Source organism: Oncorhynchus keta, chromosome 18 (assembly GCF_023373465.1).
Source record: "Oncorhynchus keta strain PuntledgeMale-10-30-2019 chromosome 18, Oket_V2, whole genome shotgun sequence".
Lineage (NCBI taxonomy): Eukaryota > Metazoa > Chordata > Actinopteri > Salmoniformes > Salmonidae > Oncorhynchus > Oncorhynchus keta.
Window position 1 is genome coordinate 16,307,173 of NC_068438.1, and position 25,319 is coordinate 16,332,491.

A 25,319-nucleotide genomic window follows, 5' to 3' on the forward strand; every position below is an offset into this window, starting at 1 on the left:
CATGTGACCTACTGACTTCAAACAAGGTTCAGAATGTCCACTCTGTGGGCCTACACATTGCACACCCTTCAGTTTGTCCATTTTCATTGCACTCAATTTTACATACATTTTCAATGTTTCTAATTTCAATAGGTCTTTAGTCATGTCACTCACTGGACTAAAACAAGGTTCAGAATGTCCACAGACTACCCTTGTATATTGCACACCCTTTAGTTTGTCAATTTTTATCTCCACGATTTTACAAACATTTTTTAAACTTTATAATTTCAATAGTTCCTTGGTAATGTGACCTACTGACCTCAAACTACATTCAGAATGTCCAGGGACGGGCACTGTGAGGCATCCAGTGTGGTAACCCGACAAAGCTGGCCGGAGCCCCGGGGAGAGTTCTCTTGTCTTTGTGAAGGGCAGCGCGCCCTGGAATGGGTTCACCCTGAGAGAGGGGCCCAAGCCCTGGAAAGCGTTTTCGACTTTGGCGGTGTCCGGTGAGCTCTCCCAGGCCCTTGAAAATCTGGGGGGAGAGGGTGTGAATCTCACGCTGGGCTGTACCCATATCCGCAGCAGGTCTCCAAGGTGAACAGCCTCTGGCATGTTATAACAATGTAGGTAAGGGTTGGCAGAAATATCCGTAACTTCGGGATAAGGATTGGCTCAAAGGACTGGGTCTGTCGGGCTGGGGTGTGAAGCGGGTCTGGCGGTTGGTGGTGGCAACTCTGGATGTGCGCCAGGTCCTTCTCGCGGATCTCCCCAGCTACGGCGCTCGCCAGCCTCACACATTGTAAGTTGGGAGGTCTCCTCTACGCCCACTAGACTTGAGGTGGAGACTAAACCCATTGGTCCTGCAGTGATAGGGCATTGCATGGATCTGGCTCATGCCCTATGAAGTATCTCCAGCTTGTCTGGAGGGTAAATTGATTTGATTTGCTGCAGAACCATAAAGCGGACGGAAGAAGCCTAGGTTCCCACTGGGCACTGATCACTGAATGTCAACTTGATGAAATTCAAAGGGGCGTACCCACCTGTCGCGGTCACGCTCAAATCACCCGTGGGGTGACTGTGACCCCCTCATGTCAAAGTGAGGAATATCGATGAAGCGCTGATAAAGGAGGCTTCCTATGGCTCTGTCCCAGAGGGCTGACTGGGAAAGCAAATGATTGAAAGGGGATGATCATTTTCTGTTGCTTCTTCCGAAACCCGGTCGATGGTGCCGCTAAATACTGCAATGGATAGTGAAATCACAGCCAAGGGAACAGGCTTGACGGAATCAGCGTGTAAAGAATACCCTGTTGAGCTTGATTGTAGTTTTGCACTGTGAAGAGACATGAGAGGTGTAGAATAAGAGGGAGACCTTGGCCGGCAGTGAAATAACACTACTTTTTCACTTTCCCGGTGAGGCGGGGAGGCCAGCCCCGGTTGCTCGCGCTGGGTGTGACCCGCTCCGGGGAAAGGGGCAGGTGGGGAGTTAGACTGGGGCGGTACACCTGTCAAACGGTAATGCAGGTGTCCTAAGGCGAGCTAAGGGAGGACAGAAACTTCCGTGGAGCAGAATGGCAAAAGCTCGCTTTATCTTGATCTTGATCTTGATCTTTCAGTATGAATACAGACCGTGAAAGTGGGGCCTCACGATCCTTCTGAATTTTTTGCTTTTAAGCAGGAGGTGTCAGAAAAGTTACCACAGGTACAACTGGCTTGCACTCATAGCGACGTTGCTTTTTGATCCTTCGATGTCGGCTCTTCCTATCATTGTGAGGCAGAATTCACCAAGCGTTGGATTGTTCACCCACTAATAGGGAACTGGGTTTAGACCATCGTGAGACCGGTTAGTTTTACCCTATTGATGATGTGTTGTTGCAATAGTAATCCTGCTCAGTACGAGAGGAACTGCAGGTTCAGATATTTCATGTATTTGATTGGATGAGGAGCCAATGATACGAAGCTACCATCTGTGGGATTATGACTGAACCCCTCTAAGTCAGAATCCCCCCTTAACTTAAGGATACCGTAGCACAGCGGATCTTCGGTTGGCTCGGGATAGCCTGCCTCTTTTGGCAGGTGAGTAGAGCCGTTTGTGACAGGGTTGGGGTGCGGCTGGATGAGCTTCCTCCCCTCTCCTGATGCACAGCCACATGTTTACGGGGAAGCTGGTGCTAAATCACTCGTAGACAACCTGATTCTCTGTCAGGGTTTCGTACGTAGGAGAGCAGCTCACTCACTGCGATCTATTGAAAGCTTTTGTCGGGGGCGGAAGGCGACTTCCTCCACCATCCTCCTTCTTTACTTATGGGTTACCAGGTGCATGCAGAAGGGCCAGGGGCCAGACTCAGAGTGTGAGAGAGCCCAGGCAGGCGGGTAGAAGGCATACGACATTGACATTGGGCTCTGGATAGGTGGGGGGCTAGGTGGTGATCGCCCATCCGTCCGGGCCCGTCCTCTGCTGGGACTGTGAGTCAGGTTGGATCTCACTGTGGAAGTAAAAAGGTCACCAGATGCACGAGGAGGCCTCCCTTAATTAAGGAGGGGGGCACTCAGAGTCCGAGCAGGGACGGCCAGACTCATTGGCTGGGTGCAGCACTCAGGCTGTGGAGGTTGGGGACTGAGCGGATAAAAGTGGGCGGGTCACCAGGTGCACAGAGCTTGTTTCAGGTTACTAGGTGCACAAGAATGCCTCCATCAAAGCGTGGGGCACTCCGAGTCCAAGCAGGGGCTTGGGGTAGCACTCAGGCAATATTGTTTGGAGTGGGGACTTCTGTGAGCAGAAAAAAGCGGGTGGGTCACCAGGAGCACAGGGCGTGTTTCGGGTTACCAGGTGCACGTGGTCCCTGGCAGCAGGACTATAGACATTTTAGTAATTCCAGGGAGTAAGCTATACTCTAAGGCCAAGGGAGGGGGGTGTTGACATGGTAGGGAGAGTAGGTGTGGAGGCCTGGAGGTCTGTAGTTCCAGGGAGAGGCAGGCAGGCGGGCAGGGGGTGTAGGCCTAGAGGCCAGGAGTCAGAGGTCACATGACCAGGGAGCAATTGAAATTGGATCATGTCAAAAATTTATGTAAAATTAAGTGAGATGAAAATTGACAAACTAAAGGGTGTGCAATGTGTAGGCCCACTGAGTGTACATTCTGAACCTTCTTTGTCAGTAGGTCACATGACCCAGGAGCTATTGAAATTTTAAATTTAGAAAAATTTGAATTTAAAAGTTTGTACTTTGTTTACGCTCCCTAACTAATTCAACTAGGAATAATAAAATGCTGCTCACATTTCATCGTGTTTATTAGCTTTTCAAAGTGAATTAATGACGAAATCGTGAAAAACAATCGTGCAATGTTGTGCGCAATTTTTCCAACATCATGACACTAATTTGGAGTCTGTGGCTCAAGTGGTTTGAAAGCTACTGAGGTTTGAAAGCGCGAACTTCAGTCGAATATCCACTTGAAACTAGTTAGACCCCGGACTTCTCTGACATACAAGTTTGTTTACGTAGCGTCACCCTTCTTCCTCGTTATCCAACAGCGCTCTCTTGAGACCATTTTGAGACGTTATGGGTGGGTGGGCCAAGAGCCCGGAGTGGCAGAATTAACGGTTTCGGTTGTAGTGTAATCCCAATTGGATGCCATTTAGCATTTACCGTTTGAGCATAGCTTTAAAGTAGGGAGGGCAGCTCCCCTTATCGCTCCATAGTTATGCATTTAACTAGCTGCAATGTATCATTTTCGTTTGCACAGACAGTACACACATTTACAAGTGAATGAAATGTAAATGAAAGCCCATTCAATATATGATGTGACAGTTATAAATTAGCTATGTACATTTTAAGTACAAATATACTTTTCCTAATTGTATATCTTGTGAATCAGAAAAAGACAACATATTGTTCAATGCATATCACGTAAATGTAAATCATGTAAATCTATGCATCAAACCTGCCAATCAGGTTACTGTATAAAATATATGGGAAATTGCTAAGACTTTTTATGACGTTAAAACTCCAGTAGCCCAGGCCGAAAAGTATTTGGTAGACAACAGGTAAGTGGTGAGTGAGTGAGTGAGTGGTGAGTGATAGAGTGTCATCAAGAAAACGCATAGGCATATCTTTATCCTATCCGTGTGACAATACAGAGGCGGATGCAAGATGCAAGCAACGATGGTTTAATGGATACAGTTTACAACAGCAACAGGACAGACAGACTGTACTCAGACGGAATCCGACCCAGGGACTAGGGCGCATCTTCCAATGATAGCGTGCTGAGAAATCCAGGGGAGTGTGTCCGGATGGGTAGGAAGGAGCACAGCAGATAATCCACACAAGGGCGGCGAGAGAAGAGCACAGACACACGACACAACCTCAGGGAAGTAACAACGATCTGACAACAAGAAACACTGGTTACAGAACATATAAAGGGAAGATAAGTGGTTCCAGCTGGCGCAGACAATCAGGCCGAGATTGGGAACCACGCCCACACAAACACGGGAGAGAGAGAGAGAGAGAGAGAGAGAGAAAGAGAGAGGCAGTGGATTCATGAACCGTGACAATACCCCCCCCCCTAGGAACGCCTCTTGGCGTTCCCAGGCGAATTTACCTGTCGATTGAAATCATCGATAAGGGAGTGATCCAGAATGTCCCTAGCAGGTACCCAACTTCTCTCCTCCGGGCCGTAACCCTCCCAGTCCACCAGGTACTGGAAACCGCGTCCCCTCCTTCTAGAGTCCAAAATACAATTGACAGAAAAGGTGGGTTCCCCATCAACAAGTCGTGGCGGCGGGGGAACCGGGACCGGCGGGTTAATGCGTGCCTGAAACACAGGTTTTATTTTAGACACATGAAAGGTAGGATGAATTCTCCTATACGCCGGAGGAAGCTTGAGCCGGACCGCCACCGGACTAATGATCCTGGTGACTCTGAACGGGCCGATAAATTTGGGGGCAAGTTTGTTCGAAACGGATCGGCGTGGAATGTTCTTAGTAGAAAGCCACACTCTTTGGCCAACGACGTATACCGGAGGCTTCGACCGGTGGCGATCGGCCTTAGCCTTGGTGCGCGCCCCCACCCGGAGAAGAGTCTCACGGGCTCTGCTCCATGCGTGACGGCACCTCTGGATGAAAGCATGAGCGGAAGGAACAGTGACCTCGGACTCCGTACTGGGAAAGATAGGTGGCTGGTAACCTAAACTACACTCAAACGGAGAGAGACCCGTAGCTGCCACTGGCAACGAATTGTGAGCGTACTCAACCATAGAGAGTTGTTGACTCCAGGAAGAGGGATTCTTAGAAACCAAACATCGCAACACTCTCTCCAAATCTTGGTTGGCCCTCTCCGTTTGACCGTTGCTCTGGGGATGAAACCCTGAAGACAGGCTGACACTCGCTCCCAGTAACCTACAAAACTCTTGCCAAAACTTGGACACAAATTGGGGCCCCTGTCAGAAACTACGTCCATCGGCAGGCCATGTAAGCGAAAGACGTGATCCACGACAGCTACCGCTGTCTCCTTGGCAGATGGTAATTTAGGCAAGGGAATAAAATGAGCCGCCTTCGAGAACCGGTCCACCACGGTCAACACCACCGTCTTGCCCTGGGAGGGCGGGAGGCCGGTAACAAAATCTAGCGCGATGTGGGACCAGGGTCTCGAAGGGACCGACAGCGGTTGGAGTAACCCATCTGGGGGTCGATTAGAAGTCTTCCCAGTGGCACAAACCGAGCAAGCCAAGACAAAACTGTGAATGTCACGAGCCATCAGTGGCCACCAAAAGCGTTGCTTAACCAAAAAGCTAGTGCGGCTGACTCCTGGATGACACGCTACGTTGGAGCAATGGCCCCACCGAATAACATCGGACCGACACCCCTCCGGCACAAACAACCGATTAGGCGGGCAACCGGGCGGAGGCGTTACCCCTTCTAAGGCCGTTTTGACCCTCGATTCAACCTCCCATGTGAGTGTGGATACCACTAGGGTCCCGGGTAGGATGTACTCGGGAGTGGATGGGCGTTCGGAATGGTCAAAAATGCGAGAAAGGGAATCGGGTTTGACATTCTTGGAACCCGGGCGATACGAGAGAGAGAAGTCAAAACGTCCGAAAAAAGAGTGCCCACCGCGCCTGTCTGGAGTTGAGTCGCTTAGCGGTTCTGATATATTCCAAATTTTTGTGATCGGTCCAAACTATAAAAGGTACCCCGAACCCTCTAACCAATGGCGCCACTCCTCCAGTGCTAACTTCACTGCCAACAACTCTCTGTTGCCAATGTCGTAGTTGCGTTCCGCAGGTGATAACCGATGGGAAAGGAACGCACAAGGGTGCATCTTGTCGTCAGAAGAGGAACGTTGGGAAAGTACCGCACCTACCCCCACCTCTGAAGCGTCCACCTCTACTACGAACTGACGCGAGGGATCGGGAGCTATGAGGATGGGAGCCGAAACAAAGCGGCTCTTGAGTTTGGCGAATGCAGCCTCGGCTGTATCGGACCACCTGAACGGCACTCTGGGGGAGGTTAAGGCGGTAAGAGGAGCGACTATCTGACTAAAGTTGCGAACGAAACGCCGATAGAAATTGGCGAATCCCAGAAACCTCTGTAGGGCCTTACGGGAATCTGGGCTTGGCCAATCCACCACAGCCTTAACCTTGTCAGGATCCATGCGAATACCTTCAGTCGAGACGATGTAACCTAGGAATGGAACGGATTGTGCATGAAAAATGCATTTCTCCGTCTTGACAAAAAGTCCATTCTCCAACAACCTCTGAAGCACTCGTCTGACGTGCTGAACGTGTTCCTGGAGAGAAGAAGAAAAAATCAGTATGTCATCCAGGTAAACATATATGAACTGATCAATCATATCTCTCAGCACGTCATTGACGAGTGCCTGGAAAACCGCTGGGGAGTTGGATAGCCCAAAAGGCATGACCAAATATTCGAAGTGCCCTCTGGGGGTGTTAAACGCGGTCTTCCATTCGTCCCCCCTTATGCGAACCAAATGATATGCATTACGTAAATCCAACTTAGTGAACACGGATGCTCCCTGTAACCTTTCAAAGGCTGAGGACATCAACGGTAAGGGATAGGTATTCTTCACTGTGATGTTATTCAACCCACGGTAATCAACGCAAGGACGCAGAGATCCGTCCTTCTTTCCCACAAAGAAGAACCCCGCCCCGCTGGAGAAGAGGAAGGACGAATGAATCCAGATGCCAGAGAATCAGAGATGTATCTCTCCATAGCCTCCCTCTCAGGAACAGAGAGTGAATATAACTTGCCTTTAGGCGGAGACTCACCTGGCAATAATTCTATTGCACAGTCATAGGGACGATGCGGAGGAAGAGAAGCAGCACGGGACTTACTGAACACCTCCTTCAGGTCGAGGTATTCAACGGGCACGTTAGACAAATCCACTGCCTCCTCTAGAAACACAGAATCAGACACAGACGAACAGGCAGACACTAAACAGGACTCAAGACACTTGTTACTCCACATGGATATAGAGTTATGACCCCAGTCAACTCTGGGGTTGTGTTGGGTGAGCCAAGGGTGGCCGAGAACTAATGGTGCAAGGGGTGAGTCCATGAGTAGAAATGATAGTGTCTCAGTGTGATTGCCAGAAGTGATGAGTGTGATAGGTTCAGTGGTGTGAGAAATGTTGGGGAGTTCTTGACCATTGAGAGCGTTGACGGATATCTTGTGCGTGAGTGAGGTGATAGGAATCTGGAGTTTGTGAGCGAGCTTGAAGTCCATGAAATTACCCTCTGCTCCTGAGTCCAGTAAGGCTTGGGTGTCGTGCGTGTGGGTGGCCCATCTTAGTCTTACCGGGAGGAGAGTAGATGATGAGGTCTTCTCTGTGGTGACACCACCCGATAGTAGCCTCATGTTTACTACCGGGCCTGATCTTTTACCGGGCAGGAGTGGATAAAGTGGCCCGCTCTACCACAGTAGAGACAGAGTCCTTGGGATCTCCGCCTCTCCCTCTCTTCCCGGGAGGCGAGCTCTCCCCAGCTGCATGGGTTCGTGAGCGGAGGCTGAACTGGCCGTGTTCCCGCCGCTGGCATGCCCGCCCTCCGTGTCGTTATACGGTCTGTTAGGGCATGCTCGGCGGCCAATACGACTCAGACGAGCGTCGACCCTCAAGGCTAGTTCCACTAGTCCATTTAAACTCCTGGGAAGGTCCAGAACATAAATCTCCTTCTGGATCCGGTCCTCCAGCCCATGCAGGAACATGTCCCACTGCGCCTCCTCGTTCCACTGACACTCTGCGGCCAGAGTGCGGAATTGGATGGAGTATTCCGATACTGAACGGTCTCCTTGGCGAAGGTCAGCGAGTAGTCTGGCCGCCTCCCTACCCGCCACGGCCCGATCGAAGACCCTTCTCATCTCCTCGGAGAGTGTCTGGAAAGAGGTGCAGCATGGGTCCTGGTTCGCCCACACCGCCGTTCCCCAAAGAGCCGCTTTGCCTGATAGCAGTGTGAGTATGAATGCTACCTTAGACTGTTCACGGTTGAAGGTCCGTGGCTGCAACGAGAAATGCATGGAACATCTCGTAAGAAAGGCTCTGCAATAGTCAGGATCACCTGAATAACCCTCTGGTGTCGGTAGCCGTGGCTCTAGCTGGGAATCCGGCTCTGGCGGGGCGGGTTGAACTGCCGGTGTAGGTGGCGCAGCGGAACCCCTCAGATGTTGTAATTGTTGGATCAGCTGGGATACCTGCGTCGCAAGGGCTTGTACTGCCCGATCTGTGCTGGAGATGTTCTCCTCTTGTTGATCCATTCTCGTGATACTGCGGGAAATGAATTCGGTCAGACTCGTTGAACTCGCTGCATCCATGGTATGGTCAGATCGTTCTGTGACAATACAGAGGCGGATGCAAGATGCAAGCAACGATGGTTTAATGGATACAGTTTACAACAGCAACAGGACAGACAGACTGTACTCAGACGGAATCCGACCCAGGGACTAGGGCGCATCTTCCAATGATAGCGTGCTGAGAAATCCAGGGAGTGTGTCCGGATGGGTAGGAAGGAGCACAGCAGATAATCCACACAAGGGCGGCGAGAGAAGAGCACAGACACACGACACAACCTCAGGGAAGTAACAACGATCTGACAACAAGAAACACTGGTTACAGAACATATAAAGGGAAGATAAGTGGTTCCAGCTGGCGCAGACAATCAGGCCGAGATTGGGAACCACGCCCACACAAACACGGGGAGAGAGAGAGAGAGAGAGAGAGAGAGAGAGAGAGAGAGAGAGAGAGAGAGAGAGAAAGAGAGAGGCAGTGGATTCATGAACCGTGACAATCCGAAATAGCTGGCAGAAAGAAGAGCATAGCTTCATCCACTTCATCTAAGGAATGGCAGGTAAATCATTATAATGTAAACATTATCGGCTGTTTTGCTTATGTAAAAAAGTTTAAACAAACATGGTATTTATTTGAACTACTCTGACAAATATAAATATAAAGAATATTGCAATGTTTGTGTTGTAATTTGGGGAAATTGTTTTGCATTTCTACAGCATGCATACTTTCACTTTCGCTATAGCTCTCGAACTCAAGACCAACCTGCACGACGCACGGTCTATCCCCTTTTTTCTATCGGGAACAGTTAATTTGATAATAATGTGTGTGTGTGCGTGTGTGATCATTTGTTTATCTTTCTCTCTTTGTGTGTGTGTATCTTAGCCCTCGGTGTCCTTTAGGGCTATGTATTACATTTATGATATACCCATTGATTCTTGAAGAATATAAGATGACTCATGAGTTTAGTTCAATTGTCCTACCCATCAAAATATAAACTTGGTTTATTAATTTGTGTGTTAACAATGTTATTTGTTAACAAACACTGTATAGCCTAAAAACATGGTTAAAACAATAATGTTGATATCATGGATGGTCAGTCTTTGCATCCATAGCTTGTCCATGAGTTTGAGAGTGGTTACATTTCACCAGCCCTATCCCTCAGCTGTTTACCAAATCAGTGGCGGGGTGTAACCTTGTTATTGTTCGAGCTGCAGATGGCCACTTTAAAGGATGAATAGGCATGTATAATACATTGTATGCACAATTACAAAGCAGATGCATAAGACTTAGACATCGCTCCAACGATGATTCAATTGTAGCTCTGATGAATTCCTATTTCCTTCACCAGACAAGGTGCTCTCCAAGGCTCGCATTACATTCATAGACAGTGTGACGAAGCCAGTGATCAAGCAGCTCCTGGACGACCTTTTGGAAGACCAGGTGCTGAACGATGAAGAGACAGAATCGGTGACGGAGGAGAACAGCACTGAGACAAAGCAGGCACGATGCCTCATCGATATGGTGCGGAAGAAAGGGAGGAAAGCCAGTGAGAAGATGATTGTCCGAGTTCAGGAGAGAGATCCTGGACTTTATGACAAATTGGATCTGGACCCCAGGCAGCCGGCCAAGATGAGTGAGTGAAACTGATGCACCATTCAGTGAGGTCTGTCACAATCCCAAACATCTCTTAGACCTGATAAGAGTTTTTTTTTTACTTTGCAGATACTGTAAATTAAATGTAACATGCTGCGTTTTCCCTGCAGCACCATCATCGCCCCAGTTGTCACAGCAGGAGGTGCGCCAAGTGTCCTCTGTCCTCATCCCCAGCACCAGTGACTTTAAGGAGGGCATTCTTCAGAGGAAGGGTTGCGAGGTTTGAGCTCCACTTGGTTGTCAAAGGATAGATCAGTGTACATGTATCGGTTTTCTGAGTGCCCCAAAAGAATTGATGAGCTTGCTAATGAACCCCTGGGGTTACCTGTGGCACAGTTTAGGAAACACAGTCATTTGAGTTACAATACATTTAAAAAAATAAGTCTTGGCGTGAAAGTCCTACAGTGTAAACAAACTATCAAAGTTTCAATTTGTAATTTCACAAACTGCAATAACTGTGTAACAATGTGTACCTACACCATTATTACAGAGTGGTTTTAGGGTGACTTGTAAATTGGGACCAATTTTCCCACATATTTTGATTGAGTTGAATTGTTGCGAGGCTGTATTTCTGTTAAATAACCTTTGCACCTGTCATTGCTTTGCACTATAAGATTTACCCTCCAATGGATAAGTCTGGTCGGAAGCGCCTGGCCCTGCTCATAAACAACGTGGAGTTTGATGATAAGAGCATGCTGAGACGAGGTGCAGTGAAGGACGAGGAGAACATAGAGAGGCTTCTCAGGGATCTGGGATATGATGTAGTGAAACATAGAAACCTGTCTGCACAGGTACACAGGGGGAGGAAACATCTCCCCTGCCTCCAGAAGAATGTCTACATGTTTCCTTAGTCTATGGTTTGTCTCCACTATGACTGACTCAGTGTGCTCTTGCAGGAGATGGACGAGGCTGTGAAAGCGTTCTCTAAACGTGAGGAGCACTTATTGTCGGACAGCGTCTTCGTGGTGATGATGTCTCACGGGGAGCTGGGTGCCATCATGGGTGTCCACTACAAGGAAGGGGACCCTAAACCTGATGTCTTCCCCATCACCAACATCTTCACACACCTGAATACAGATAACTGCAAAGCACTGGTTAACAAGCCCAAAGTCATCCTCATTCAGGCCTGCAGGGGAGGTGATCCTTTCATTGAAAAAAAATTATTATTTTTCCAAAATGTATGTAAACCTTTTGTAATGACTTTAACTTGAGTAGAATGCCTCCATATTAAAGAGGATTTGCCTGTTATTTCAGGCAATGACGGGTTTGTTTGGGTCAGTGACGCGGTGGCTGGGCCCAGCCATGACTTGGAGTTAGAGAGTGACTCAATCAAGAGGGAACACAACGAAAAGGACTTCATCTCCCTCCTGTCCTGTACACCAGGTTAGTGGGTCATATTAACACATTCTCAGGCATTATATTGTTTGTAAATCACTGTGAGTAAACCCTCATTACATTCCCTGCCCTTTCAGATACTAAGTCCTACAGAGATCCAAAGATGGGCACCTTTTTTATCCAACACATCATGGAGACATTCAACACCTATGCCTGTGATGATCATATAGAAGAATTATTCAGGAAGGCAAGTATCTGGAAACAGAACAGTTGACAATGTTCTTTCCTCATTGCGCTGTATGGAATAATTGATCACCTTTGATTTACTTTGAGCCACAATAACATGTTGGTATTTTCTTCCATACAGGTCATGGTTCGCTTTGAAGATTTCCACATGGGAAAAGGCAGACAGATGCCAACCAAAGACCGAGCCACTCTAACAAAGCACTTCTACCTCTTCCCAGGCCTCTGAGTAGTTGTGATGGTTGATGAATTGTACTGTAATCACAATGGAGGAATAAGGGAGGAACATTGTTTCAGTTTTCCTATATGAAACCATACATCACAATAAAGTGTTTGGTGTCACCATTATGTTTTAATTTATACTTATAATGAACCTTTTAACACATTACTTTATCATCAACAAATTCTGTATTATTAGCTAATTAAAATATTATCCTTTAGAGCTAGGTAGTCTTTAGTTCCAGCCCTGCTCTAACACACCTCATTCAGCTAATCAAAGTCAAGATCAGCAGCTAATTAGTAGAATCAGGTGTGTTAGAGCAGGGCTGAAACAAAAGTATATAGGGTATGTTACCCAGTAGCTTTCCAGGAGGAAGATTGGCCATTCCTGTTTTAACATTTGGAAGATAAGCAAAATACGTCTGGGTGACAAAAGCACTGTGTGCCAAAATAAAAGATCTCACAGCACTCAAAAACATGTAGATGGGATATGCCTTTGGCTACAAATGAAAAGTAGGTTAATTTTGCCTATCCACTATTGTTAGACAGTGAGCAAGCTTGCCTATGGATTGGTGCTACTATTATTTCGGGAAGGAGATGTAGATTTTTTAATACCATAGATGATGTTTAAACCTATGACTTATGTCCATCATAAAATGTTTTTTCAATGACGAGCAGGTCTATTCAAGTTGAGTTGCTACTCCTGTGTGCTTCTTGGTATGAATTAAACTAAGTAGGCTGGTATGGTTACCAGTGGCCAATTTGGCATAACTGCTCAGCACCCAGGCTCTGGAATGAAGGTTATAGTTTAGTTTTTTGAAAATTATAGTCTGTAATAAAGCCCTTTTGTGGGGGAACTCATTCTGATTGGCTGGGCCTGGCTTCCCAGGAGTGGTGTGTATTCATGGATGCCAAGAAAGATTGACCAAGAAATCAAAAGATTGACCAAGAAAAAGATAAATAGTTTATCTTTCTCTGTGTTTCAGAATTTTCCTTCAATTCATAAGAGGCTGAATGTATCTCACCGGAGAAAGCATCTGAGCGAGCGAAACAGCGCCCCTCTGTCTCTCTATGTGTAGTGTAATAACGGAGCTGTGAGTCGGGAAGCAGGTGCAGGTGAAACATTTAATAAAACAACAAAACCAGGAACAAGACAAATCCATGTGGCGAAATGCCGGTAACTGGGGAAGACATTATGAAGGTAAAGTCCAGGTGTGAATCATAATGACTAACAGGTGCGAGTAATGATGAGTGCCAGGTGTGCGTAATGATGAATCCCAGGACCGATGGTTAGTATTCTGGCGACGTCGTACACCGGAGGGGAGGAGCTGGATAAGATGTGACAGTACCTCCCCTCTGATGCGCGGCTCCAGCCGCAGGATGACACCGTCCAAAGGGACGACCCCAAGGATGAGGAGCGGGTCGGTCCAGTTGGCAAAGGTGGAAATCACGGATGATGTTGGGGTCCAGAATGTCCTCCACCGTAACCCAACACCGCTCCTCTGGGCCATACCCCTCCCAAGTCCACCAGATACTGGAGCCGGCCCCCATGACTTCGGGAGTTCAGTAGGGATCTGACAGCGTATGCCGGACCCCCTCAATGTCCAGGGGTGGGGTGGAGCTGTGCCGTGGGGGACAGTATCAGCGAGGGGACCAGGAACCACCGGCCTGAGAAGGGATACATGAAAAGAGGGTGAGATACGATAGTGACTGTATGTCACTTCGTTGACACTCCGGAGAACCTTGAACGGCCCCACAAACTGGGGGCTCAGTTTCTTGCAGGGCAGGAGGAGTGGGAGGTTCCTGGTAGAGAGCCAGACACGGTACCCAGGATGGAACACAGGGTCTCACTGCGATTCGTTTTTTTACGTTTAATAAAATAACAAAACCAGGAACGAGACAAATCCATGTGGCTAAATGCCGGTACACAAGGACAATACCAACTGGTGAGAAAACATAAGAGAGTGACATATAAAGGGGAGGAAATTATGAAGGTAATGAAGTCCAGGTGTAAATCATAATGATTGACAGGTGCGCGTAATGACGAATCCCAGGACCGGAGGTTAGTATTCTGTTAGTATTCTGGCGATGTCATACACAGGAGGGAAGGAGCAGGAGAAGATGTGACATGTAGGCCATCTATCTGATGCTGTCCGGTCCAAACTAGTAGGACATTGTTGCCCCCTCAGCAGGGATTGCAAGGGATGCCAGCAAGCATTTGGCCTCTCTTGATAAAAAAACTGCCAATCAGCAATCAGATTTGGCATCACTCCTATCAAATTGAATTGAAAGCATATGTCATTGACGCAAACAACTTAAATTGTTGCATCTCATTGTGTTGTTCTCCACCGGTGGCTAGCTAGGTAGCTAAAATGGTCCCTTTCCTAAATTAGCCGTGGATGGAGATAGGGATTTGGACTTCTGGTTTTACTTATTATTATTGCCAGGTCGCAATTGTAAATGAGAACTTGTTCTCAACTTGCCTACCTGGTTAAATAAAGGTGAAATAAAAATAAAATAAATAAATTATTATCCATACTGGTCAATGATCATAACGGGGATTCTGATCCAACCATTAATTCATACATTGTTCCTGGCCTTAGAGGATGGAAGTTAAACATGTAGAGTTGAAGTCGGAAGTTTAAATACACCTTAGCCAAATACATTTAAACTCAGTTTTTCACAATTCCTGACATTTAATCCCAGTAAAAATGACCTGTTTTAGGTCAGTTAGGATCACCACTTTATTTTAAAATGTGAAATGTCAGAATAATATTAGAGAGAAGGATTTAATTCAGCTTTTATTTCTTTCATCACAGTCCCAGTGGGTCAGAAGTTTACATACACTCAATTAGTATTTGGTAGCATTGCCTTTAAATTGTTTATCTTTCGGGTAGCCTTCCACAAGCTTCCCACAATAAGTTGGGTGATTTTTGGCACATTTGTCCTGACAGAGCTGGTGTATCTGAGTCAAGTTTGTGGGTCTCCTTGCTCACACACGCCTTTTCAGTTCTGCCCACAAATTTTCTATGGGATTTGGGTCAGGGCTTTGTGATGGCCACTCCAATACCTTGACTTTGTTGTCCTTAAGCCATTTTGCTACAACTTTGGAAGTATGCTTGGGGTCTTTCTCCATTTGGAAGTCCCATTTGCAACCAGGCTTTAACTTCCTGACTGATGTTTTGAGATGTTGCGACCCTCCCACTCTGGAGGGTGACGACCCTCCCACTCTGTCTGCCTCATTCTTTCTCTTTGCTCTTGTCTTCCTTAATAGGATGTCGGTGGGCGGAGCCGGGAGGGTCGCCAGCGAAATGGGACACACCTGGGCTCGTGGATAAATACTCCTCTTTCCCATTCATTGAGGAGAATCTCTCAGTGCAGACACACTGTTTGGTTGTGACATTTTTGTGGCTGTTTTGTTTGTTTGCTTTGGCACCTTTCAACACCCCTCATGATCATATTTATGCATGCAACCACTCACTTACACTACTGATTACTGACTACACACACCATTGTTAATTGTATTTAGGTTATTTCAGATAATAAATATATTCTTGTTATTCCTTAACTCCCCGTTGTCTCCCTTTTTGTTACGGACTTCGAGCCGGTTCATAACAAATATATCCACATGATTTTCATCCCTCATGATGCCATCTATTTTGTGAAGTGCACCAGTCCCTCTTACAGCAAAGCACCCCCATAACATGATGCTGCCAACCCCATGCTTCACAGATGGGATGTTGTTCTTCGGATTGCAAGCCTCTCGCTATTTCCTCCAAACATAACGATGGTCATTATGGCCAAACAGTTCTATTTTTGTTTCATCAGACCAGAGGACCTTTCTCCAAAAAGTACGATCTTTGTCCCCATGTGCAGTTGCAAACCGTAGTCTGGCTTTTTTATGGTGGTTTTGGAGCAGTGGCTTCTTCCTTGCTGAGCAGCCTTTCAGGTTATGTGAATATAGGACTCGTTTTACTGTGGATATACAGTGGGGAGAACAAGTATTTGATACACTGCCAATTTTGCAGGTTTTCCTACTTACAAAGCATGTAGAGGTCTGTAATTTGTATCATAGGTACACTTCAACTGTGAGAGACATAATCTAAAACAAAAATCCAGAAAATCACATTGTAGGATTTTTAAGTAATTAATTTGTATTTTATTGCATGACATAAGTATTTGATACATCAGAAAAGCAGAACTTAATATTTGTTACAGAAACCATTGTTTGCAATTACAGAGATCATACGCCTCCTGTAGTTCTTGACCAGGTTTGCACACACTGCAGCAGGGATTTTGGCCCACTCCTCCATACAGACCTTCTCCAGATCATTCAGGTTTCGGGGCTGTCGCTGGGCAATACGGACCTTCAGCTCCCTCCAAAGATTTTCTATTGGGTTCAGGTCTGGAGACTGGCTAGGCCACTCCAGGACCTTGAGATGCTTCTTACGGAGCCACTCCTTAGTTGCCCTGTCTGTGTGTTTCGGGTCGTCGTCATGCTGGAAGACCCAGCCATGACCCATCTTCAATGCTCTTACTGAGGGAAGGAGGTTGTTGGTCAAGATCTCACGATACATGGCCCCATCCATCCTCCCCTCAATACGGTGCAGTCGTCCTGTCCCCTTTGCAGAAAAGCATCCCCAAAGAATGATGTTTCCACCTCCATGCTTCACGGTTGGGATGGTGTTCTTGGGGTTGTACTCATCCTTCTTCTTCCTCCAAACATGGCGAGTGGAGTTTAGACCAAAAAGCTCTATTTTTGTCTCATCAGACCACATGACCTTCTCCCATTCCTCCTCTGGATCATCCAGATGGTCATTGGCAAACTTCAGACGGGCCTGGACATGCGCTGGCTTGAGCAGCGGGACCTTGCGTGCGCTGCAGGATTTTAATCCATGACGGCGTAATGTGTTACTAATGGTTTTCTTTGAGACTGTGGTCCCAGCTCTCTTCGGGTCAATGACCAGGTCCTGCTGTGTAGTTCTGGGCTGATCCCTCACCTTCCTCATGATCATTGATGCCCCACGAGGTGAGATCTTGCATGGAGCCCCAGACCGAGGGTGATTGACCGTCACTTCTTCCATTTTCTAATAATTGCACCAACAGTTGTTGCCTTCTCACTGAGCTGCTTGCCTATTGTCCTGTAGCCCATCCCAGCCTTGTGCAGGTCTACAATTTCACCCTGATGTCCTTACACAGCTCTCTGGTCTTGGACATTGTGGAGAGGTTGGAGTCTGTTTGATTGAGTGTGTGGACAGGTGTATTTTATACAGGTAACGAGTTTAAACAGGTGCAGTTAATACAGGTAAAGAGTGGAGAACAGGAGGGCTTCTTAAAGAAATACGAACAGGTCTGTGAGAGCCAGAATTCTTACTGGTTGGTAGGTGATCAAATACATATGTATCAAATACTTATGTCTCGAAACAGGGGCAGCGGGAAAAAATACATGTCATCTGTGCACTTAAATTGAAAATGGAGGACGCTTTTCTTTGTTAATCAAGTTAATCAATGTGCTACATATTAGAAAATAATATAAATAAATATATTGGGCCTAGCCTATAGAAAGGTGATGGGATCCTCCTCTTTTTAGTAGAGGCCATCACTCTGTTTTCTCCCGCAATTCCATAGCCTATGGCAATGTTGCGCAACATGAGCTCATGGGCTCTCATTAAGTTTTTGATTAGATTTTTGATTACATTTGCATTGACGTCAGAGTGATTAGAGGGACAATAGATTGGTCCAGGCAGATAGCAAGTTTGGTAGGATACTAATGACCATCAACAGCATCAGAGCTTGGAGAAGCCAAATTACCGTGACCGAACAGTCACGTGGAATTTGACTGCCTTCATGACTCGTGACCTCCGGTATGGTGGTAATAAGGTCACTGCAACAGCCCTAACGATGGCGTTGATGAAAAATAATACAACCAGGACAACAGAATTAAGCCACAAATGATTTTAGGTGTCATAATATTGTTATACCGTAGAGGATAACAAATATAAATGTACCTGTCACAGGACAAAACTACTAAATTACTCAATTCTGTTATAGCGTTTGTGTACAACACATACATCTGGAGATAACAATAAAGAAGGGAAATATCATGTGTGTCAGAGAGTAAGTAAAACATGAGAGCAGGAAACAAACCAGTGCTCCCATTAAACTGTTTAACAAACAAAGCACATACGGCTGGCCCTTAAATGTACACAGAGAGCTAATGTTAATAATATGCATTTAAATCTTTCATGGCTCAAAGTGGAAGAGAGATTGACTTCATCACAACTTGTTTTTGTAAGAAGTGTTGACATGCTGAATGCACCAAGGTGTTCGTATAAACCACTAGCAGACAGCTTGGACACCCATGCACACACCACAACACATGCCACCAAAGGTCTCTTCACAATCCCCAAGTCAAGAACAGACTATGGGAGACGCACAGTACTACATAGAGCCAATGGGTACGTGAAACTCAATTTCACATCAGGTAACTGATGCAAGCAGTAGAATCAGATTTTAAAAACAGATACAAATACATGTTATGGAACAGCGGGGACTTGAAGAGACACAGGCACAGACACACATACACATGATAAGACACACACGCTACACACACGTACACATAGATGTGGTATATGAGGAGTGGGGTAGTGGCCTGAGGGAACACACCTAATATATTGGGTAAAGTGTTATAGAATTTAATGTCATTTAACATTTTAAATTGTATATAACTCACTTAATTTTGCAGGACCCAGGGAAGAGTAGCTGCTGCCTTGGTCTTGGGAGTTGGTAAAGATGTGCTGTCCATTTTTGAAGAAGAGTAGCCAATCCTCTGTAGTAATGTAGCTTACATATACTGTAAATTAAAATGATATCACAAAGGCCAACATAAATTGATAATTCCTTAACTTGTTCTTGATTCAGTGATATATTTTCCCACATCTATACTCACTAATATAGATGCCTTTACATTTCTCCTTATGACATAATTCATAGCCTAAATCAAACAATATTATACTTTGCATCCTGCAGTCATATGATTTATTACTTTCAAATGCAAAATAATTGATTACATGTAAAGTATGTTAAATCCAAAACTAAGACTGACCATTTCTAATACATGATGACCTGCTTAAACTAAAAGCTCCTCACTTGATTATTATTGTGAGATTGAATTTAATGCGTACCATGGTGTGATATGCGAATGGTCACCTATACCTGTCAAGGAAACAATATAGAGAAAAACAGATACCATTTTTGTAACAGGCCCTCCAGGGGGTTGAAATGCCTTTCTTATGTTCTATAGAAATACAGTAATTAATAGAGAAGAGTAGATTAAACAGAGCATGTCTAGCCAATGTTAAATGGCTAGCTAGTTGGCAGCTAGGAACTTACTCTTAGGGAGTACGTAACTGGCGGCAGGGAAGTCAGGCGCAGGAGAGAAAACTGGGTAATCAACGGAGCAGTTTTAGCACTGGAGCCGAATTGTAAATGGAATACATTGAACACATGGAACAGGGTGAATCTTTTTTTGCATTAAAACACAATTTAAATGTATTTTCGGAAGGACTGTAATACATTAAATATACACTGAGCACAAAACATTAAGAACAACTTACTGATATTGAGTTGCACCCTCTTTTGCCCTCAGAACAGCTTAAATTTGTCAGGGCATGGACTCTACAAGTTGTAAAAAGCGTTCCACATGGATGCTGGCCCATGTTGACTCCAATGCTTCCCACAATTGTGTCTTTACCACTTTGTCAAGTTGGATGGATGTTATTTGGGCGGTGGACCATTCTTGACTGTTATGGGTAGAGCAGACCATTCGATATGCCCTTAAATACTTTGATATGCAACCTGGAATTAAAATTGAAGAGGACCAGTGCAATATAGTGAAAACATCTGTGCCATTTGTGAGTGATGTTGTTAGGCTACTTTGCATGGTGTTTCCTCATCAGAGAGCACTGGTGAACAACAAAGTAATTTCACTTCACTGAGACAACCACAAGTTCTTCAAGATGACGACTAGGCCTATATCCACACGTTTGAATTATCTGAATGATGATGATGATGATGATGGTGGTGGTAGTGGTGGTGAAGGGTGTGATTTAATTTACAATATACAACAGGGGTTGGCAACTAGGTTTGGCCTCCAGCAAATTTGTTCCTCAGCTTGTAGCTAGTTGGCGTGCCAGAACATAGTTAGCCTATTAGCAAAGAGCCTACTAGCTGCCCAAATCATAGCCCTACACAGTGTGTGCTAAACTACACATTTAACACATGTGGTTAGTGGGCTAATAAATTCAATTATAGTAACATAATAATTTCGATCTGATTATAGAAGTAAAATCCCAATGTTAATTGGCCTACCAAATCGATTAGAAGATAGCCTATTCATCGTAGCATATATCTCCAATGCCAAACCAGTGTGTCTTGTTTACAACAAAATTGTCGCTGTTTGCAAAGAATTCAATCTGAAATGTCATTATGAATCCATGCATGGTACTTTCAGAGGATAATTTTCCACACCAGACATGAGGCCCGAGTCCAACACAGAAAGGAGGTAGGCCTATTTAAGGAGTGCATGGTGACAGTATTGAAGGAAATAGCTATAGGCCTACTGACAAGTATATGGATAAAATCATTGCGTCTGTCAGTAAGCCTACTGTACCTCTTATTTCTTAAATAGTGCCCCAACAAAGCCCTCTTGTTTGTTAATATGCCTAATCAATTTTCAACACGGGGCGCTGTCCATATTGACTTTAGAATTGCAAGTGGTGTAGCGAACACATACCAGCAAATTTTTTAAGAATCAATGGGTATATATTATTATTTATTCATTATTATAATTTTTTCTCCCCAATTTCATGATATCCAATTGGTAGTTACAGTCTTGTCCTATCGCTGCAACTCCCTTACGGACTCAGGAGAGGCGAAGAGAGCTATGCGTCCTCCGAAACACGACTCTGCCAAGCCACACTGCTTCTTGACACACTGCTCGCTTAACCCGGAAGCCAGCCTCACCAATGTGTCGGAGGAAACACTGCACATCTAGGGACCGAAGTCAGCGTGCATGAGCCCGGCCCGCCACAAGGAGTCGCTAGAGTACAATGGGACAAGGACATCCTAGCCGGCCAAATCCTCCCCTAGCCCGGACGACGCTGGGCTAATTGAGACCTCATGGGTCTCCCAGTTGTGGCTGTCACAGCCCGGGACACAGCCCGGGATTGAACCCGGATCTGTAGTGACGCCTCTAACACTGAGATGTAAGTGCCTTAGATCACTTTGCCACTCGGGAGGCCCTGGGTATATATGATTAATTAAGTCCAAAAATGTATATAGCAACAGGCTGTGTTAGTGGCCTATGATTCTGTTATAACAATGTATGTGTGTGGACTCTGGCCTGGCACTCTACACTGTAGAAGAAGTATGCAACATCACCAATAGGCTGGACAGGCAACAATAGCAGATATCTTATTTATGTGCACCATGTACAATAAAAACATGGTTCAGTGAAACCTCTGACAAAGGGACAGTTTCCTGACCCCAGATTAAGTATAGTCCTGATACCACTGACAGGTATCTGGGTATTGTTGAGGGGCTACCTTGTTAGCTTCAGTCTGAATGAGGGTGCAACACAAACGTCTGAGAAGAGGTCATCGTTGGAAGCCTGGCCCCAGATATGTTTGGACTATCATTCCAACTCCTTGTCATGTATGGAATGACAAGGAGTGTAATGTTAGCACAAGCAATCTGGTACCCAGGCTACATAGTTAGTCCTCTGTAGTTTTTCCTGGACATGTGATCTAACCAGGGAAAATAGAGGAGCCTTAGTCCCAGCTGTAGTGTAAAATCTAGGCCCAGAACTTTTCCTGCTCAGGTAAAAGTGAGGACGCTTATTGTCACTCTGGGCTTCCTTAGGCAGGAGAGAATATAGTAGACGGTTGCTGTCAAACAGTGATTGATGGGTTTTCTGTGTCCTTTGGTTTTTGGTTGTGCTCTCGTTGACCAATTAATGACATCCACTCCGGATGTTCACACAATATCTAGTGTGTCCGCTTGTAACCTGACACCACCCCATGTAACCAAGCCCCACACACACCCACCCAAGGGGAAAGACAGAGGGAGAGAAAGATTTATTTAATTGAAGGACAATGAAATTTTCCTTCAAAAGTTTTATTTTCTACAAAACCTTTAGTACAGACATTTAAACAATTATTAAAGTTTACTCTGCAAGTTTACTAAAGTTTACTAATATTAAACTCTGATACTAATGTTTATTACTAAACCTCTATATAGATCATACATGTTATTATTACACAATACTACACATTACTACCCAATATATGTTTATATTTATTTTTTGGAAAGTGTTTTATCTTCCTTCCTTGTAAAATAGTTTCATGAGCATGGCCCTTGTCTCCTTGTAACCTCCCACAAGTTTTCTGTGGTTTATCTCTCGAGGTTTCTTCTCGCTCATGGTGTTCACAGGACAAAGCTAACACCATGCCCAAACCGGACGCGCGTGTGCATCCGTGTGCGCCATTGTGCCCAAATTGATTTTGTTACCCCACCCCAAACGTGATCACGACAAGCAGGTTGAAATATCAAAACAAACTCTGAACCAATTATATTAATTTGGGGATAGGTCGAAAAGCATGAAACATTTATGGCAATTTGGCTAGCTTGCAGTTGTTAGCTAATTTGTCCTATTTAGACAGCTATCTTGCTGTTGCTAGCTAATTTGTCCTATTTAGACAGCTATCTTGCTGTTGCTAGCTAATTTGTCCTGAGCTATACATATTGAGTTGTTATTTTATCTGAAATGCTCAAGGTCCTCTAATCCAACAATTAATCTACACATAAAACGGTCAACTGAATTGTTTCTAGTCATCTCTCCTCCTTCCAGGCTTTCCAGAAATGACTTTTTCCTGTTCATTCTATAATGGGTCACAAGCTCACTACACAGCAGTTCCACAAGCTCACTACACAGCAGTTCCACAAGCTCACTACACAGCAGTTCCACAAGCTCACTACACAGCAGTTCCACAAGCTCACTACACAGCAGTTCCACAAGCTCAATACACAGCAGTTCCACAAGCTCACTACACAGCAGTTCCACAAGCTCACTACACAGCAGTTCCACAAGCTCACTACACAACAGTTCCACAAGCTCACTACACAGCAGTTCCACAAGCTCACTACACGGCAGTTCCACAAGCTCACTACACGGCAGTTCCACAAGCTCACTACACGGCAGTTCCACAAGCTCACTACACGGCAGTTCCACAAGCTCACTACACAGCAGTTCCACAAGCTCACTACACAGCAGTTCCACAAGCTCACTACACAGCAGTTCCACAAGTTCACTACACAGCAGTTCCACAAGCTCACTACACAGCAGTTCCACAAGCTCACTACACAGCAGTTCCACAAGTTCACTACACAGCAGTTCCACAAGCTCACTACACAGCAGTTCCACAAGCTCACTACACAGCAGTTCCACAAGTTCACTACACAGCAGTTCCACAAGCTCACTACACAGCAGTTCCACAAGCTCACTACACAGCAGTTCCACAAGTTCACTACACAGCAGTTCCACAAGCTCACTACACAGCAGTTCCACAAGCTCACTACACAGCAGTTCCACAAGTTCACTACACAGCAGTTCCACAAGCTCACTACACAGCAGTTCCACAAGCTCACTACACAGCAGTTCCACAAGCTCACTACACAGCAGTTCCACAAGCTCACTACACAGCAGTTCCACAAGCTCACTACACAGCAGTTCCACAAGTTCACTACACAGCAGTTCCACAAGCTCACTACACAGCAGTTCCAAAACTTCACTACACAGCAGTTCCACAAGTTCACTATAAAACTTCCCAACTGTTTGAACTGTTCAAAAGTTCAAACTCAGGCCTCCCCGGAAAATAATTTTGACATATTTGACTTCAAACACATTTCTTTAAGTTCAACAAGGTCACTACACATCAATCACCAGGCCATTACTTTAGACTTCAACATGTGTTTTACTTCAAAGAAATAGGTGCACTATCAAGTTACATAATGACACACTAAATATCGTGACCATGGAGAGGATGTCATTAAGAGATCAACGAGAGGACAATCAAAGGACAGCAACCGTCTACTATATTCTCTCAAGTACACTCTCAGGTCCTACCCTCCCAGAGGGAATGACAGAAGGTGTCCCCCCCAAGTTGCACCCTATTCCCTTTATCAGGGGTATTATATACTTACCATATGAACTCCGGAGCGTGCTGGTCTTCTGTTCTACCTGAGAATTAATTGCACTCACCTGGTGTTGCAGGTCTAAATCAGTCCCTGATTAGAGGGGAACAACGAAAAAAGCAGTGGAAGTGGCTTCAAGGTCCAGAGTTGAATAGGGTACCGTTTGGGATGCAGTCAAGACCAGCCGTGCCTCTACAGGAGCCCCCCAGGTCTCTACAGGTTACTAGCTGCATTAATTGGTTCCCAGGGAACGAGGCAGTACAGTGGACTAACGACCTGTTACCTAATGACTCAATTAAAATGTTTTTTACGGTCTTATTATTGGCGTCTGCTTTCCCCATGGTAAAGTGTGGAAGGAGTACATTAACCAATGTGTTTAATACATACATCCTCATGAGCCTTATTGGATTGTTACATTCTGTAGGTCAAACATATCTCACAGTGACCCCGCAAAAACAAGATGCCATATTTCAATAAAGGTATCTGGTCCAGAAAGAATATAGTTTGTTTTCATGCTGAGTATTTCCCTAGATTTCTCTCCCAAAATGTACCCACTGAGCCCATTTTCCATTAGTGATGGACCTAATGGTGGGCTATAAGGGGGGTTTACCTTTTACACATTTACATCAATTTATTCACTGTTGTTGATTGATCCAGACAGTTTTGCCTATCCAGATTTATTTGGCTGCGTTTACACAGGCAGTCTAATTCTGATCATTTGCCAATAATTTGTCTTTTGACCAACCAGATCAGATCATATGCCAATAACAAAGATCAGAATTGGGCTTGTAAAAGCAACCTTACATACTTACATTTAAGTAAGGAATTCAAAGTCATGAACTTCTT

At 45.4% G+C, this 25,319-nt stretch overlaps 1 protein-coding gene across 1 annotated transcript; it reads left to right on the forward strand.

Annotated features, from left to right (window-relative positions):
* The first annotated feature begins 9,191 nt into the window (after window positions 1-9,191).
* On the forward strand, window positions 9,192-12,347 carry LOC118397359 (caspase a-like). The gene is made up of 8 exons (XM_035792017.2): window positions 9,192-9,330; window positions 10,120-10,404; window positions 10,535-10,644; window positions 11,039-11,215; window positions 11,321-11,561; window positions 11,679-11,807; window positions 11,897-12,006; window positions 12,127-12,347. The coding sequence occupies exons 1-8, from the start codon at window positions 9,324-9,326 to the stop codon at window positions 12,229-12,231; spliced, it is 1,164 nt and encodes a 387-aa protein (XP_035647910.1). The 5' UTR covers window positions 9,192-9,323; the 3' UTR covers window positions 12,232-12,347.
* The last annotated feature ends 12,972 nt before the right edge of the window (window positions 12,348-25,319 follow it).

Bases quoted from the DNA above. Each gene is read 5' to 3' on its own strand.
- LOC118397359 (XM_035792017.2), top strand. The intron at 10,645-11,038 runs GTTTGAGCTCCA...TTGCACTATAAG, and splicing joins TTCAGAGGAAGGGTTGCGAG to ATTTACCCTCCAATGGATAA. The intron at 12,007-12,126 runs GCAAGTATCTGG...TCTTCCATACAG, and splicing joins TAGAAGAATTATTCAGGAAG to GTCATGGTTCGCTTTGAAGA.